The sequence below is a fragment of the Schistocerca serialis genome, chromosome 1 (assembly GCF_023864345.2).
Source record: "Schistocerca serialis cubense isolate TAMUIC-IGC-003099 chromosome 1, iqSchSeri2.2, whole genome shotgun sequence".
Lineage (NCBI taxonomy): Eukaryota > Metazoa > Arthropoda > Insecta > Orthoptera > Acrididae > Schistocerca > Schistocerca serialis.
In genome coordinates this window covers 907,487,961-907,506,935 of record NC_064638.1, presented here as the reverse complement: position 1 = coordinate 907,506,935, position 18,975 = coordinate 907,487,961, and the positions used below count along the sequence as shown (strand labels likewise).

Here is an 18,975-nt window from a genome sequence, read left to right as displayed (position 1 = left end):
TCTTCATTTCTGCATAACTACCGAGCGGGGTGGCGCAGTGGTTAGACACTGGACTCGCATTCGGGAGGACGACGGTTCAATCCCGCGTCCGGCCATCCTGATTTAGGTTTTCCGTGATTTCCCTAAATCACTCCAGGCAAATGCCGGGATGTTTCCTCTGAAAGGGCACGGCCGACTTCCTTCCCCATCCATCCCTAATCCGATGAGACCGATGACCACGCTGTCTGGTCTCCTTCCCCAAACCAACCAACCAATCTGCATAACTGCAGCAACCTACATCAATTTGAACCAGCTTACTGTATTCCAGCCTTCGTCTCCTGCTATTTTTACCACCATACTTCCTTCTATTAGCAGAAAGACAATTCCTTAAGGCCTCAGGCTGTGTCTTGTCCTTCTTTTCATCAAGTTCAGCATTAGACAAAAATTCTTCCCCCCCCCCCCTCCCCCCAAATGGATTTAAGTACCTCCTCATTAGTCACTCTGTCTATGACTACAATTTCCTGCAATTCTTCTACATAGCATTTAAAGGGCTTCTACTTTCTTCTTGTCAGAACTGCTTATCATCCACATTTCACTTCCATACAAGGCAAACAGAGATCTTGTGAAACGCAGCTCGCTCTTGTTCCTCCATGACACCTACAGTGTTATAGACATCGACACTCAGGTTAATGCCACGCTCCTTGACTTCAGGATAGCATTTGACACCATTCAACAGTGCTGCTTATGGCGGGGGGGGGGGGGGGGGGGGGGACAATTTACCGAGTATTGGACCACATTTGTGACTGGATTGAAGGCTTTCTTGCAAGTAGAACTCAAAACATGGCTCTTAATGGAACAAAGTTGACAGGTGTAAAGGTAATTTCAGGAATACTCTACGAAATTATGATAGGAACATTACTGTTTACAATACGTATAAACAACCTGTAGAAAATGTCAAAGCTGTTTGCAGAGAATGTGGTTGTCTATAAGAAGGCAAAAACCCCAGAAGGTTGTAGCTATTTGTAAAAGGTATTGCAGATGATTGGCAAATGGTGCAGGGACTGGTAGCTGATCCTGACATAAATTAATGTAACATAATAGAAGAGAAGAAACCCATTATTGTAAAATTGGAAATACGGAAGTGTCCGATCCGGCCCGTCTGCTTTGACCCATGACGTCACAAATATGGCGGAAGCGACCATAAACCACGATTCCAATATGGCGCATATAAAGTTGGTACGTACACATTATGAGGACGAAAAGACATCGAAAAACAAACACACACACTTTCCACAAAAAGCCTAATGACACTAACGGGATAAGCGCGGGAAATGGGGTGTTTTTGGGTGGGGGCAAACTAAATATAAACAAAATTAGACACCCACCCCCAAACAAAACCACACAAAACGACGAAAAAAACCGACTTCACAAAACTCCCCAAATACTACTAAACACAATATCATCTGGAATCGGACACTTCCCATGACCTATATAGCTCAACAGCAGCTCCCGATCCCACAAATTACAATCAAACACTTCCCTTGGCCTATATAGCTCAAAAACATCTCCCGATACCAATATCAACATACACAGACAAACATTGGGATCGAACACTTCCCTTGACCTGCGCACTGTTAATTTTATCCGCCATATCCATTCCTGTATGAATATCAAGAGCTCAGATGGCAACCCAGTTCTAAGCAAAGAAGGGAAAGCAGAAAGGTGGAAGGAGTATATAGAGTGTTTATACAAGGGCAATGTACTTGAGGACAATATTATGGAAATGGAAGAGGATGTAGATGAAGACGAAATGGGAGATAAGATACTGCGTGAAGAGTTTGACAGAGCACTGAAAGACCTGAGTCGAAACAAGGCCCCGGGAGTAGACAACATTCCATTAGAACTACTGATGGTCTTGGGAGAGCCTGTCATGACAAAACTCTACCATCTGGTGAGCAAGATGTATGAGACAGGTGAAATACCCTCAGACTTCAACAAGAATATAATAATTCCAATCCCAAAGAAAGCAGGTGTTGACAGATGTGAAAATTACCGAACTATCAGTTTAATAAGCCACAGCTCCAAAATACTAACGCGAATTCTTTACAGACGAATGGAAAAACTGGTAGAAGCGGACCTCGGGGAAGATCAGTTTGGATTCCGTAGAAATGTTGGAACACGTGAGGCAATACTAACCTTACGACTTATATTAGAAGAAAGATTAAGAAAAGGCAAACCTGTGTTTCTAGCATTTGTAGACTTAGAGAAAGCTTTTGACAATGTTAACTGGAATACTCTCTTTCAAATTCTGAAGGTGGCAGGGGTAAAATACAGGGAGCGAAAGGCTATCTACAATTTGTACAGAAACCAGATGGCAGTTATAAGAGTCGAGGGGCATGAAAGGGAAGCAGTGGATGGGAAAGGAGTGAGACAGGGTTGTAGCCTCTCCCCGATGTTATTCAATCTGTATATTGAGCAAGCAGTAAAGGAAACAACCCAGCTAGCACTCAAGCTTATTTCAAGGTGGATATTGAGTTTAGGTTCAGTTGAAAATTCAAGATTGAAAAATCAACCTGTTACACAGCTTGTTTCAAGGTGGGTATTGAGTTTAGGTTCAGTTGAAAATTCAAGACCGAAAAATCAACCTGTTACACAGTTTACATCAAGCTGTAAAAATTTAGCTTGAATTAAAATAATTTTCTCAAGCTTGAAATAAACTGTGATTTCCCTGGAAGGCTGTACAGCAGATGCGCGCACAGCATAGCTTCCATAGACGTCCACGGGAAGCGCCACAAGCGTTTATAAGCCATGACGTAAGGGTGTTGTCGTGTGTGACGTCATGACGGCGCGGAGTTTGGTTTTAGTGTGGCTGTCTCCAGTTCTGTTTTATCTTATTTTATTTACTTTTCTGAGCCTTGCTATGTTTACGGCCATTTTACCTTTGTGATGCGCGTTAATGGTTGTGGTTTGTTGACAAGTCTGTTTTATACTAGAAAACAGTTCGGTACGTTAATGTTACAAATGTTAAATATAACGTAACGTAAAGTTACGTTTACGGCCATTTTACCTTTGTGACACGCGTTAATGGTTGTGGTTTGCTGACAAGTTTGTTTTATACTAGAAAACAGTTTGGTACATTAATGTTACAAATGTTAAATATTACAAAACGTAAAGGAATACCATATTCTTTTACGTAGTAAAATTGAGCCTGGATAAAAGTGAAATGGATTACCAGCTAAGAATACATATTACAAGTTGTTGAGCAAAAAGAGGTCATTGTAAACTAACTCTCTAATACGTGGCACAAATAAATTAAAACTTCTTCATAATTTTTTCACACCATTTCCATTCTGATATTTATTTAATTAATTAGGTTCAATAAATTCAGATTAATATTTATATAGCTTAAAACAAGCTGTAAATACCAGGCTGTATTCCACGTGTGTAGATACAGCTGGAGCCAAGCTTGATAAGTCAAGCTTGAAATATAGCTTGAACTCTGCCAACTTTGATGTTTGTTTCAAGCTTGAATCCAGCTAACAGGCCTGAATATTCCAGCTTTGATCAAGCTTATATACTTGAACTTTACAGCTGGAAACAAGTTTGAAACCGGCTTACTGTGCTATCTGGGAAAAGAAAAATTCAGAGTAGGTATTAAAATTCATGGAGAAGTAGTAAAAACTTTGAGGTTCGCCGATGACATTGTAATTCTGTCAGAGACAGCAAAGGACTTGGAAGAGCTGTTGAACGGAATGGACAGTGTCTTGAAAGGAGGATATAAGATGAACATCAACAAAAGCAAAACGAGGATAATGGAATGTAGTCAAATTAAATCGGGTGATGCTGAGGGAATTAGATTAGGAAACGAGACACTTAAAGTAGTAAAGGAGTTTTGCTATTTAGGGAGTAAAATAACTGATGATGGTCGAAGTAGAGAGGGTATAAAATGTAGACTGGCAATGGCAAGGAAATCGTTTCTGAAAGTATTTGTATGGAGTGTAGCCATGTATGGAAGTGAAACATGGATGATAAATAGTTTGGACAAGAAGAGAATAGAAGCTTTCGAAATGTGGTGCTACAGAAGAATGCTGAAGATAAGGTGGGTAGATCACGTAACTAATGAGGAGGTATTGAATAGGATTGGGGAGGAGAGAAGTTTGTGGCACAACTTGACTAGAAGAAGGGATCAGTTGGTAGGACATGTTTTGAGGCATCAAGGAATCACAAATTTAGCACTGGAGGGCAGTGTGGAGGGTAAAAATCGTAGAGGGAGACCAAGAGATGAATACACTAAGCAAATTCAGAAGGATGTAGGTTGCAGTAATTTCTGGGAGATGAAGAAGCTTGCACAGGATAGAGTAGCACGGAGAGCTGCATCAAACCAGTCTCAGGACTGAAGACCACAACAACAACAACATCCATTCCTGAACAAAAACAACAACCGATTAATTTTACTAAAATTACCACACAATGTACAGCGAACAACACTAAATTAACCTTCACACAAAATCGTTAACTCACTGAAACGAATTCCACTACAAACATAGCCGACACTCGAACAATTCTGGATAATGAGCAAAAGCAAACTGAATCCCTTACACCACACAAACGAAAACCCTGAACATACCACCAGAGAGCACAACAAACCACAATACAACGACATCTACAAACACGCCACATTCACAAACCAAACTCTGCGCCATCATGATGTCACACACAACAACACCCTTACGTCACGGGTCAAAGCCGACGCATGGGATCGGACGCTTCTGTCGACCCGTAAAGTTACACAACTGGTGAGAAATTGCTAGAGACAGCATCAATCGTGAAATATCTAGGAGTAAGCATCCAGAGGGACCTTGACTGGAATAACCACATAAGACAAATAGTAAGAAAAGCAGATGCCAGACAGATTCATAAGAATGTTCAGGATATGTAACTCATCCATGAACGAGTGACTCTCAAAACATTTGTTTGACTAGTTCTCGAGTATTACTGCTCATCACTCTGGCACCCTTAGTCAGCACAACAGTATTACACGGATGTTCAATAAACTCCAGTGACAGAAACCACGAGAGACATGTTGTGCTTCACAGAGTATTTACCACTGAAATTCCAAAAGCATATGTTCAGAGAAGAGGGGGGACAAAATATTACTTCCTCCCAGATAAGTCTCGTGAAATGATCATAATGAGAAAATCTGAGAAATCCGAGTTAACACAGAGGTTCACTTACAAAGCTGATCATCACTATTCACAAATGGAACAGGAACTTAGGGAGGAGTGCAATCAGTTTGTGGTACCGCCACACACATTCATGTGGCTTGCAGAGTATTGAGAAGGCTACAGAGACACACACAAATATCACAGGAAAAAAATTACTAACAATTAAATTGATATTAAATGTTACCATGTTCCTCTATTCCAGAAATGTTTTTTCTTGCTATTGATAGTCTGCATGTTACATCCTCCCCACTGTGGCCATCACCAGTAATTTTGCTGCCCAAATAACGAAAACTCATCTACTACTTTTTAGTGCCTCATTTCCTAGTCTTAACTCCCTGAGCCTGATTTAAATCAACTACATTCTATTACCCTTGTTTTTCTTTTGTTGGTTTTCATATTATATCCTCCTTTCAAGACACTGTCCATTCAATTCAACTACACTTTCAAGTCCATTGCTGTCTCTGACAGAATTACAATGTCATAAGCAAACAGCAAAATTTTTATTTCTTTTACTCGACTTTTAATTTTCTTTCCAAATTTCTCAATGGGTTTCTTCACAACTTGTTCAAAGTACAGACTGAACAACATCGGGGAGAGCCTCATCCTCTAGGATAAGTTGAAGGTTTAGTATGCCCCTTGTATTCCTACATTTCTCTGGGACTCAAAAAAGAGACTTTCACTGAGCTTGGCTTCTACCAAATTTTTTTTCCATTCTTCTCTAAATAATTCATGTCAATATTTTGCAATAATGATGTATTAAACTGATGGTTAACTAGTATTCACACCTGTCAGCAGCTGCCTTCTTTGTCATTGGAATTATTACATTCTTTTTAAAGTCTGAGAGTATTTCGGCTGTCTCACATATTTGCACACTATTTTAGAGGAATTGGTTCATCTTAGGTCTTTCCACGTTCTGTCCAATTTTTCTCACTGTATTATATGTTCCATCTCATCTCATCTTAGTTGCTCTTCTCTTCCTTTATTTGGTTCCCAAGTTTGGTTACTTTGTACAGACACAGTATATATTTCATCCACCTTCCACCTTTCACTTCTTTACTGCCATCCGAGTTCCTGATATTCAAACAGCTACTTGTATTTTCTCCAAAGGGCTCTAATTCCCTAACACACAGCATTATATTTCCCCTACCTAGAAATGCTTTTACAGGTTTGCTGTTTGTCCTCTAACCATTCATGCTTAGTCATTTTGCGCGTTGTCAATGTAATTTTTCCATTTTGCCTGCTTCATTTGCTGCATTTTTAAATTTCCTTCTTTTGTCTATCATATCCAATATCCTCTATGTTACCCAGGGGTTTCTGTCATCCACTGTTATCTTTTATCTATGTGATCCTCAGCTGCCTTCTCTGTTTCATCTCTCAAAGCTGCTGATCTGAGCACAAGTCCTGTTCTTCCTGCCACAGCATTTCACAAATATCCAATCACACTGTATCTAATGCCAAACTATCAATTTCCCCTTTTGCAATTGACTCTAACCTGTCTACTCGATGGAGGGGGCTAACATCCAACACTCCAAATCACAGAACGCCAGTTTTATTTTTCCTGATAAAAACGTTCACACATGAGAAGGTGTTTACAATATTCAATTTACACTGAACAACATGGCTGTGAGTATTTTTCTCTAAAAATTCTTTTTCAAATGATGACAGCTACAAAGACAATAACAAGAATAGCAAACACAACACTGAAAAACCTTTAGCACGTTCTCAAAAAAGATGCAAAACGCAGGTAATGTATAAATTTTCAGTTATGAGTATCGAAAATAACACAAACCATTTTAACTATTTAAAGCATTCGTTACAAATGTATATGTATGTATTGTAGGTCTATTTCAACGAAAAAAGTAAGGAACACTGAAGGGCATCTAGGCCTTTAAAAAAAAAAGAGAAAGAAAACAAATCAATAAATTCATAGTTATCACTACAAACTTCCCTCTGTTTCCACTGTCCATAATAGGCACATTCTGATATAGGCCTATTAAGAGTTCAGTCACTACACAAATAATACTCTTTCCACATTTACATTAAAGCAACTAGAAAAAATTGTAATTTTTCAGAATCTTTTAATGAAAAGTTTGAATGCTGTAATATGTAAGACGTGGTTCGTAATTTTTACTAATCTATCAGAAGTCAGCAGTTTTATTTCCCTCTCCCTCTTCCCATTCAAAGTTATAATTTATAGGGCTAATCCTGAACATTACAAATTGCATAAAATATATTTTCCAAGGCAAGACCATCATTTCTTTTAATTAAGGTACAGTAACAGCTTAAGAACAATCGAACACAAAAAGTAAACAAAAAGTAAGAGCTTGTTACCTTCATTTAACAAATCTTCTCTGACTGGATTAGTGATCAGGAACTGGTCCGTCATAAACTGCAGCACTTTCAATCTGTTTTCCACAGATGTGAAAGGATATTCAGAGTTGTTCAATATGTTCAGTACATTTGAATCAAAATCTTTGTCACTTTCAACATATGAGCGTAAAACTTCTGGCCACGTCATTGGATCCACAAAAAATAACACTACATTTACACTGTCCTTGTGGTCAAGAGGACCAAAATGCGTCTGCTGAGAATCTTCTTCTCTAAGCAATGCTTTTAAAAGCATTATATGAATTTCAGCAAGTAAAGTACTCTGATCCTCACACATTAATGCGGCACAAAAGTCCTCAAACCTAAAGGGAGACAAACGTACTAATGCTCTAAAATGACGAAGAACTTCGTATATACACAACGTTTTCATCACCAGTTCTTTCGGAACTAATAAATCTTCAGATGATTTCGGCAAATGAAGGGGAGGAATTTCCCGATTCTGAAGCCACAGTGGTTCTGGGCTTGGAAGTCTATGTAAATACTTTTTCGGAGTTCCACTGACAGTACTATAACTAGAGAGAGAAAAATCACTGTCACTGGACGCATCACCACCGAAACTTTCATCCATTTCACTGTCACTCCGAAGTATGTCATCATCAAATTCACTTTTTCCACTCGACTCGTCACCGAAGTCTGAACCATAGTGGTATTCGGAGTCTTTCTCCTCTACAGCGTCTGGATTGTAGCCTCGTCTATGATATCCTCCGATTCCTCTTCTACTCTTACACCTTCCTCTACTCCTTGAACTTCTTCTGCTGCTTTCACTTCCTACCGGCGACGATGCTCTGGAAGCTGTTGGTGTACTAGTTTGTGAATTGGGTGTTTCGGACCCTTTACTTTCGCGGTTCAAAAGGTATTTTGGTTTCTTTAATAAATGATATTGAAACTTTTTTGGTCTTTCCATAACCACGGATTTGGGGGGCCTCCCCCGCCGTTTGGTGCCTCTTGTTGACATCTTGGGGCATCCACCGTCAATCACCAAAGACTATTTAACACGTGGTTTATGAAAACACTGTATTGTATACAAATACGAATGACACAACTTCATAGAAACGGAGACCATGTTTGCACTCTGATCTTTGCGCCATTTTTCCACCACCGTCACGTGACCACACATATAAACCGCCTATATCTACCACATTTGGCATTTAATGCACTAGTTACACTATTTTTTGAAGATTTATGGACTTTTAAAACCCATATGTCCAAGAGAATTGGCACAATTATGCCAATCTGAGCCGATTAACTAAGAACTACGGAGTAATACGAAAACTCAATACAGTTTGAAACGTCTCTTGTGATTGGTCGAAAGATGTGCCGCCATATTAACATAGTACTGAGTAACCAGCTCTAGGTCGTAAACTATGCCTTCTATCGCCTACTTCGAGGATTAAAAACTAAACATTTCCGAAACTGTGCAAACAACAACACGAGGGAATAGCTTAACAATAACACAGCAAAATAATTGAAACAACTCGTGACGTCTCAAAACTACATCAGTATCCAATCCAGAGCGCCCTAATGTAAATATTTTCTAAGGCATCGCCATAGATGGCACAATACAGCACAGATGACAAGTCTGTAACCGAGTTGTAGATATTCGACCAATCAAAGCAAAAGCCTAATTCTTATTTCATGTTGTTTCTTGTTTACAAGCATAATGTCATCGTCACTGGACTAACAGGGTGTTACTTAAGGAAGAAATGCCATTCGCAAATCAAAATATGAAACAAAATCGCAAAACTCTTCATTGCAAGGAAACGAGAACAGCAAAATACAGCTTGCTAACGAGGCCTTTTTTCCTTTCATTCGTTTGCTTATTTCAGTAGCCGTCCGAAATAGTTTGAAAATGTGTTTACGTATAAATTTTATCTCTCAATAATGGAACAAGACATGTAAGTTCAGAATCGACAAAGGCAATTGCACTGAGTTTCGATAAAATTGAGAGGAACAACTTTATTCCAATTTCCAAAAGCGAAATTATAGAAGTGATAGCCATCAGCTGTAGTCACTGTAACTGCCGACGTAATTCCGCTACGGTCAGTAAATGACCGAATTCTTTTGACTTATCATAAATAGCCTATAGATACCTGACAGGCGAACGTCTGACGATAAGTCCATCAAAATAATATTTTCATAAATGAAGGAGATTATCATGAAAATTTATAAGGTGTATTTTATTCGATAAATGTGTCTAGAAACAATGGACGTATCGCCCTGTGGCGATAAAAAAAACTTACTGTGTGATAATTCCTGATAGTACTGTAAAGTACAGTAATTTATTCGTCCAAGGATCATCTTTACTATATGGAGGATTTGTCAGCTTAATACAAAAAAATAATAAGTAATTTCTACGGATTCGTATAACAAAGGTACTCCCCTCAGAAAATATTTCCATTAGGGCACTCTGGATTGGATATTAACGTAGCCCCGTTATTTGGAACTGTCAAGTAATAATGTGCAATTATGAAAAAAAAAAAGTTTTGGTTTTCTGTCCCTTACGTGACTACAGGCAGAATGAATCCGCTACTATAGTAACAAGTGTTCTAGAGTGGCCATCCATCGTTAACACAACGATATGGAAATCACCCATCATCATACGAAGCAATAGGAGATTGCAGATTGTGAACTAAACTAACGATGCATGAACTTGAGACATGCCTGATGTATGTAGATACTATATGTTTACAATCTATAGTGTAAAACGAATCATCCCCCCCCCCCCCCCCAAGGGACACCCTCAACAGAGAGTTGTGATTACATTCCTGCCAATCACATGTTCAGAATGTAACAAACAACTCTTAGTAAGCGAGAGACGGTGAACTAAACAATAGGTCGTGTGTTTATTGTTGGGATTCACGGTGACTGAAAATGTAATTCAGTAGGATCTTTGCAGTAGGCTTTTAGACTGTAGGCAAGGACAATGTTTGAGTCATCTGATGTGAGTGCGACTTACGGCTTGTATTTATAAAACAGCAAGTTAACAGCTTTGAGTGTGTTTTGTCTCAAAGATCGGAAATAAGCTCGATAAAACAGCATAAATGAATGGGCCACACACGATGTACAGAATGAAACCTGTATTATGTTTTACTGATGAAATCGAACTTCCGCAATGCATGTATAAAATGAAAAATATTCAAGAAACGTTCCACGCAAATCATGAAGATGCCTCGCCAACCTGTCCAAAACCGACAAGCATTTCGGAACAGGTTAAAAAGTTACTAAAGGTTTATTTAATTTCTGTTAACTACTACATTTCAAATGCACACATACGTTTCATTGCACGGATGCTAACACATAATTGAGATAAGTATTTGTAGCTACATTATATACCTATCATTAGGATATTCAGCCACCAGTTATGTATACGCTGCTATTGCTTAGCCTGACCGTATTACGCTTAGTATGACGCTTGCGCATGGCAATACTTACCATTAATGTTACGCGAATCGTCATGTGCAGCGAAGTTAGCGACGACTAATCAAGATCAAATATGTCTGCCCAATTTTGTATTAAGGTCATTTGTGTTGTTTTTGTGGTGCATCTATACGTCTCAAAGCATATGACACAAATATATTTAAAAAATTTTGATATCAGATGAACGACAAATATGGATGCTCCCCAGAATATTTTATGGTTTTGGGCGGCACTGGCGTGTAAAAAAAAAAAAAAAGGCACGCAATTTCTAAAAGTATTCTTCATTGTTATTTGTATAAGGAATTAATTGTGTTTCTTATTTAATGTGACAGAGTTTAAATATTAATTTTTTGCAGTGTCCATTACCTGAGGTTGCTGCTCTGGAAAACCGGCAAGAAGCAATCCTCAAACAACTGAATCAACTTAAAGAGCAGATGACAGCATTGAGAAAAGAGCTCAGACAATCTGTTCCAAAACCAATCAATGAAACTCAGCATCATACTTTTGAAGCTGGCTTGCAGGTATATTTCATTTGCTATTCCAGTTACTGTTGATAAAACGGAAATTATTTGTTAAAATCTGATATAATATGTGTGTTAATTGTGTAATGTCTACATACATATACTATGCATATTGATAGGACACGTTATGTGTGGCACACTCATTTACTGTGGTATTTACATGCACATTTTACCTTATAGAAAAAATTAGATTGAGTGCAGTAAAGCAGACTTTATAACTTACATTACAAAGGAATGGCTTCAGCTATAGATTATTGAATGACTTGGTTTTAGGCTGTATAGGAATTTATTATTCCTCTGTCAGATAATGCAGATACATGGTCAGCAAAGAGGGAGTGTACAAAACATGGAATATAGGCCCGCATCTTTCAGAATAATAAATATTATCTTGAATGGCTCTTTGATTTCTCTGCAGCAGCACTGCACCAGGAATTGTGTGGGCTCTTAGTACTTACAGTTTACAGGCTACTTGTAGGAAATATGTTAAACTTAATTTAAAAAAGCTAGAGACAATTTTGACAAATTTATACAATATATCCATTGTGGATGATGACCTGCAAGAGTCATTTAAGTTGGTGGTGTATGGAGCTATGTTTGCAAATAGCCACTTTTTGAATTTGATAATATTTGTTGTACCATTTGTTTATCTAGTAGAGTAAGCTCTGAGCATCATGTTACATTTGTTTCCCTGTTTTGCCATTGTGCTTAAAAATATGTGAGACTCTAGAAACATTTTTGTGTTTGACAGACTAATAAATCGGCATTAATCAGATCAACCAAAGTGCTCCAGCCATCAGCTTTGACTTTGACATAACTTCTGTCATGTTACGTAATCTCGTAGATGCGTGGTGTATGTGAAAACAATTGCTTTTGAAGCAAGGGTGTTATTAGCATGCAGTGGTCTGATTAGTGTTGAATGTTGATGTTTGTAAGTTGGATTTGAGTTTCGTTAGTGAGTGAATGGACTGATGCAGTGTTGGTTGTCAGGCGTTGTATATTACTTGTCTGCTTCTTGTTGAAATTATATATTTGGATTGTTGTCAGAGAGTTATTGTAGTGTCCGTGGTTATTGGCTACAGATTTGTTTTAGGCATTGAATTGTGAATGATTCGAGATTTAACTTTTGCTTTGCATTTGTTATTAATAACGGATATGATAAGGAAAGTCACTATTAAGTTGTTGCATGCCACAGTGAGTAGCAATATAGCTGAATGATAAAGTTCATCCAAGTTGTATAGTCTACTGGTGGTGTACATCAAGTGCTGTGTTTGGCAGAGTTTACGAAGTTACCCAAAGTTTCTGCCTTTTGGTTAAGGGATAAATACGAGATATGTCCACAAAGTAAGTTCTGTTTGGTTGTATGAAACAAACATGTACAGATACAGAAAATATGTTTATTGTACAAAAATCTACAACTGTTAAACTACTTTTCTATATATCTTTCAAAATTTTGTAAGCACTTGTCATAGCGTGGCTCAAGTTTTTGTATACCTTCTTCATAGAAGTTTGCTGCCTTTGTATTCAACCATGTGGTAACATGTTCTTTCAGTTTGTCATCATCATTGAAGTGATGACCACCAAGGCCAGATTTTAGGTGTAAGAAGAGATGAAAGTCGCTAGGAGCGAGGTCCGGGCTGTACTGAGGATGATCAAACGTGTCCCAGTGAAGTTCCCTTAAGAGTTGTTTGCTCACATTCGCCGTGTGAGGTCGGGCATTATCGTGGAAAAATACGACACCTTTTGACAGTAATTCTCGACGCTTGTTCTGTATTGCGCAGCACAATTTCTTAATGGTCTGGCAGTAACCATGTCCATTGATTGTTTGGCCTCTTGGTAAGAAATCAGTCAGCAAAATTCCTTTTCTGTCCAAAGAAAATGGTGCACATGACTTTTCAAGGTGTCAAGATTTGTTTAGGCTTAACCTTCATTGGGGATGAAGTGTGCCTCCATTCCATTGATTGCCATTTTGTTTCAGGGGTGTCATACGATATCCAGGTTTCATCCCTCGTGACTATCCGAGAAAGAAAACCATCGCCTTCTTCATTGTAGTGTGTCAAAAACTGAAGTGCGCTGCCCATCCGTTGTTTTTTGTGTTGTTCAGTAAGAATTTTGGGTATCCAACATGAGAAATGTTTTCGAAATTTCAGTTTTGCAGTAACAATTACATGAATTAGTGATTGTGATATTTGCAGAACTTCCATAGCACTTAAAGTTGTGCTTAATCTTCTCTTCAATTGTATGAACCAGTTCATCTGTACCACAAATGCACGTCCACTTTGTTCTTCGCCGTGCACTTGATCACTTCCTTCATTGAACAGTCTGACCAATCTTCTAACCATTGAATCACTCGTAGCATTTTGTCCGTAAACCTCACAGATTTGCCGATGAATTTCCTTTGTTTTAACTTTCTTTGCATTTAGAAAACGAATCACAGATCTGATTTCACACGTGGTGGCATTTTCAATTACGGCTGACATTATAAAGAAGCACTACAAAGTACACGTCAGCAGCAGCTATCTAAAAATGGCGTACATGTCCTCTCATTGAGTCAGAGTAACTGCTGTGCATGCTCGGAACTGCAGTCGTAGCGCTGCCGTGGATAGAAATAAAAACGGAACTTACTTTGTGGACGACCCACATGTATGTGACATGGTTACCATTTGGTGATCTATTTGGATGGATTCCTGGTTTGAGAAGTCTATGCTGGCCATTCATGTTGTTTTTCAAATTTATGAATATATATATATATATATATATATTTTTATTTTTTTATTTTTTTTTTTTTTTACGTGTTTATGTGGGCCGAGGGGGAGGGGGGCATTGTGGAGTTTGTTCGAACTATTTCGGTCAAGTTAGGTTTTTGCTCAGAGATCAGCAAGTTTTGTTTTTTTTCTATTGTAGACTTTGTTCTGAGAGTTGTGTGCTGAATCCATGCCACTCTATACTGTATCATAGAAGGCCACATGGCAAGGATGGCACATGGCTGGTCTACATCATGTGGCCTGATTGTGGAGTAGGTTTTTGCTCTAGTTGTTTCAGCTGTGTGAGTGTTCTCACTGGAATGTTCTAAATGGTGAGTACCTTTGCCAACTCAAGGTATTCTGTGTGTCAGTAATATGGATGACCATTGCTGTGGAACAGTCATTGGCAGGCAACTTCGAGGAACCTGCCACACTTTAGCCATATAAGGATTATTTGGCAACTGGGGTGCTGTCTAATTTATCAATACAAGAGTAAACGGTGATAGTAGTGGACCACGTCTTGTGGTTAATAAAGTGTTCTTTGTTATTAAATGTGTGAGAGGTTTGTTTGTAAAATTGTTGCATTTCTACATAAATAGAACTCGGGAGGAACTTCCAAACAGATCACCAAATGGTAACCATGCCACATACATGTGGGTCGTCCACAAAGTAAGTTCCATTTCTATTTCTATCCGTGGCAATGCTATGATTGCAGTTCCGAGCATGCACAGCAGTTACTCTGACTCAGTGAGAAGACATGTATGCCGTTTTCAGATAGCTGCTGCCGACGTGTACTTTGTAGTGCTTCTTTATAATGTCAGGTGTAATTGAAAATGCCGCCACGTGTGAAATCAGGTCTGTGATTCGTTTTCTAAATGCAAGGACAGTTGAACCAAACCTAAATTCATCGGCAAATCTGCGAGGTTTACGGAGAAAATGCTATGAGTGATTCAGTGGTTAGAAGATGGGTCAGAATGTTCAATGAAGGAAGATGTTGTCAGGAGAAACAAAAGTCGAGAAACAAAACCGGCATTCTACGGATCAGAGCATGGAACATCAGATCCTTTGATCAGGCAGGTAGGTTAGAAAATTTAAAAAGTGAAATGGATGGTTTAATGTTAGGGAAATACGGAAGCGTCCGATCCCACCCGTCTGCTTTGACCCATGACGTCACAAATATGGCGGAAACAAAAACACACACACACACACACTCTTTCCACAAGAAGCCTAATGACACTAACGGGACAAGCGCGGGAAATGGGGTGTTTTGGGTGGCGGGCAAACTAAATATAAACAAATTTAGACGCCTTGTGTAGCTACAACGTGTAAGTGAAGACAGCCATGCATGAATACCCACCCACCTCCCCAGGGGTCGTAACCCCTGCAACCCATAGAAGATAAAGATGCTTCAGTAGCTGATTAGTGTTTTTTGTCTTTTTTTAAAAAAAATCTCACGGGATAGAACGAACAGATCAGAAAGATAAATATAATAAACTAAAACAGAAATTCGAGGAAACAGATAATTAAAATAAGTGTTTTTAAATTAAAACAAAAAAAATCTCACGAGATAGAACAAACAGATCAGAAAAGTAAATAAAATAAGATAAAACAGAACTGGAGACAGCCACACTCAAACCAAACTCCGCACCGTCATGACGTCACACGCGACAACACCCATACGTCAAGGGTCAAAGCCGACGCGTGGGATCGGACGCTTCTGTCGACCCAATGTTAGATATAGTGGGAAGTAGTGAAGTTCGGTGGCAGGAGGAACAGGACTTGTGATCAGTTGAATACAGGGCTATACACACAAATTCAAATAGGGGTAATGCAGGAGTAGGTTTAATAATAAATTTAAAAAAATAAGAATTCATATAAGCTATTATGAACACGATAGTGAACACATTTTTGTAGCCAACATAGACACGAAGCCAAACCACAGTAGTACACATTATTATTATTATCGTAAGCATCAGTTACAGTAATACACATTTAGTAAAACAAAGAAATATATATAAAAATGAACATGTGAAATTATATATAGTACACACGTTTTAAAATGGCTCAGACTACACTCGGATGTTGATGGACTCGATCCAGCAGAGTGCCTCGTGGGATGCTTGATGAAGCTTCTCAATGCCACCAGGGAAGTGTCTGGACAGTCATTCACAATGTGACTCATTGTTTGGTTGTCACCGTTGTCTCAAACACTGTCACTTTAAAAGCCCCACTTGTGTATGTTGTATTTGCACCTACCCTCTTCGGTCCGATATCTGTTTAACTGCACCCACATCTCCCATGGTTGGTGGAAGCCTGGAACTGGAACTGTTGGATTGTCTACAAGTTAATGGTTTCGGGTTCTTGTAGCTTGCCACTCACGTTTCCACTCTGCGTCCTGGTTGAATCCCGTGTATAGCATTTGGACTCCCATTTCATATGCTGGTCTTCTAGATTTGAGGCGTTTCCTGGGCAGTGATAGCAAATTGTCATGAAGAGGGATCGAGTTGTTTTCAGAAGCTTGCTGACAGAGGTAGTAAAGAGCAGAATTTCGACGGAGGTCTGGTGGACAGATGTTTGAAAGCACTGGTAGCCAGCAAGTAGGTGTAGACAAGACTGTACCACTAATTGCTCTCATAACTGAGTTCAGTTGGACATCTACTTTCGCTACATGGGTGCTTCGGAGCCAAACTGGTGCACAGTAGTCTGCTGCAGTGTATACCAGTGCAAGGTATGCTCCTCAGAGGACTGATGTGGTTGCTCCCCATGTACAAACTGCCAGCTTTCTCACAAGGTTCACTCGTGTTTGTATCTTCTTGGCCAAGTTGGAAAAGTGTTTTTTGTATGTTAAAGTTCTGTCCAGAGTGACTCCCAGGTATTTCAGGCTTCAGTTGTATCTGACGGTGCCAAGAGGGCCGAACTGTGGACTGATCTTTGCTGATGAAAGGTGATTAGAGAGGTGGAACAGGCTTACCTCAGTTTTAGACACATTTGGTCTCAGTCGCCATGTCTCAAAATACTCATAAAGTTTAGTAAGGCTGTTCCTTAGGTCTTTTTGAACATTCAGAAATGTCTTCACTCTGATATGAAATTGCCAGGTCATCTGCATATTGAAATTTTCGCCAAGTCAGGTGTGTAGAGGTTGAATAACACTGGAGCAAGGACAGAGCCCTGAGGTAATCCGTTATTGAGTATATGCCATCTGCTTTTCTCTTCTCCTTGATGTACTTTAAACTGCCTATTACTTAACATGTTACTTAAGAGGTTGTCTAGAGTTTCGCAAGGTATTGCTCTCAAAAATTTCAATAATGGGCCCTCACGCCACACTGTGACATAAGCTGCTGACAGGTCAATGAACACTACTCCAGTTTTAAGTTTCTTTTGGTATCCAGATTCTATGTGAGTAGTCAAGGAGAGCACTTGTTCACAGCAGCTTCTATAAGGTCTGAATCCAGCTTCTTCAGGTGGTATCATAGCATTAATTTGATCTTGGATTCGGTTTAGGCCGGTATTACACTATCAAATTTCTTTGTCCAAAATCTTTGTCAAAGATATTTGATGGTGTAATAGGAACTTTGTCAAATGTCGTCCAATATTTGATCAAATCTAGGGCCTCGCTGTAGATTTGATCAAAGAAATCGCTTGTCTTTTGTTCACTGCAATGTGACATGTTACCGCATGGAGCACTAGCATCGCTGCAGCATTCTGCCGTCTGTAGTGTTTTTATAAACATTGCCGGTAAATACAATTGGTGTGTGCCGACAACTACAAAATCAATAGAGATGTATGAAGCTGATGAGGCGCTTTACAACGTGAGGCACCCTGAATACAAAAATAAAATAAGAAGATTGGAGACGAGACCTGACCTGACCTATCCTAACCTAACCTAACCTAACATAACATAACATAACATAACCTTCTCCTGTAGCAAGGAATCGGAGTGTTACAGTGAACCTGTCTTCTGAAGATGTAGCAGTTCTTAAGTGAATATTGTGCTTTGTGATATGAGGATACACTTCACTGAGCACATACAGGAATGTATGCTCATCCATTCTTAAGTAATTGATGTACCACTTGACGTCTTCCACTGTAAGCTCACGTAAGAAGTTTTGTGGAATGCTTTTATCGTGTCGTCGTAAAACCCATGGCTTCACCCAGATTAGATTAGTTTTTCGTTCCATAGATCCGTGCTGAGGAGAACCTCGTGGATGTGGAACATGTCAATTTTTTTAAGCTGAAAAAACAATACTAATAGTATGAATAAATACAATACATCATTTGTTTCTATTAAAAATTTTGTCAATGGAGTAGGAGTTGGTCACTAGTAAGTCTTTCAGGCTCCTTTTAAACTGATCTTTATTTGTAACTAAATTTTTTATGTTTGCTGGCAAATTATTGAAGATGAGTGTTCCTGAGTAGTGGACCTCTTTTTGAACTAAAGTAAGTGCTTTTAAGTCCTTGTGTAGATCATTTTTGTTCCTGGTATTGTATGTATGAACTGAGTTGTTTGTTGGAAAAAGATATATATTATTTACGACAAATTTCGTTAAGGAGTAAATATATTGAGAGGCAGTAGTTAGTATACCCAGTTCTTTGAAGAGGTTTCTACAGGATGTCCGTGAATTTACTCCACAAATAATGTGTATTACACGCTTTTGGACTCTGAAAACTTTTGTTTGACTTGAAGATTTACTCCAAAATATTATA

At 38.8% G+C, this 18,975-nt stretch overlaps 2 protein-coding genes across 5 annotated transcripts in view; one reads left to right on the top strand and one right to left on the bottom strand.

Annotated features, from left to right (window-relative positions):
• Positions 1-8,980, bottom strand: part of LOC126411948 (nucleosome-remodeling factor subunit NURF301) — a 312,451-nt gene extending 303,471 nt beyond the window's left edge. Inside the window, exon 1 of the mRNA XM_050081404.1 lies at positions 7,536-8,980. Coding sequence (XP_049937361.1) covers positions 7,536-8,547 — 1,012 coding nt within the window. The 5' untranslated portion in view covers positions 8,548-8,980. The remainder of the gene's footprint in view (positions 1-7,535) is intronic.
• A 1,254-nt stretch (positions 8,981-10,234) lies between these two features.
• The window catches only part of LOC126411981 (probable aminoacyl tRNA synthase complex-interacting multifunctional protein 2), a 33,916-nt gene continuing 25,175 nt past the window's right edge, over positions 10,235-18,975 (top strand). Inside the window, exons 1-2 of one of the 4 annotated variants that reach the window (XM_050081409.1) lie at positions 10,235-10,258; positions 11,366-11,530. In XM_050081409.1, coding sequence (XP_049937366.1) covers positions 10,250-10,258; positions 11,366-11,530 — 174 coding nt within the window. In that variant the 5' untranslated portion in view covers positions 10,235-10,249. Of the gene's footprint in view, positions 10,259-10,386; positions 10,820-11,365; positions 11,531-18,975 lie in introns of those variants that run through there. The other 3 variants (XM_050081408.1, XM_050081407.1, XM_050081406.1) reach the window with 3 other exon arrangements.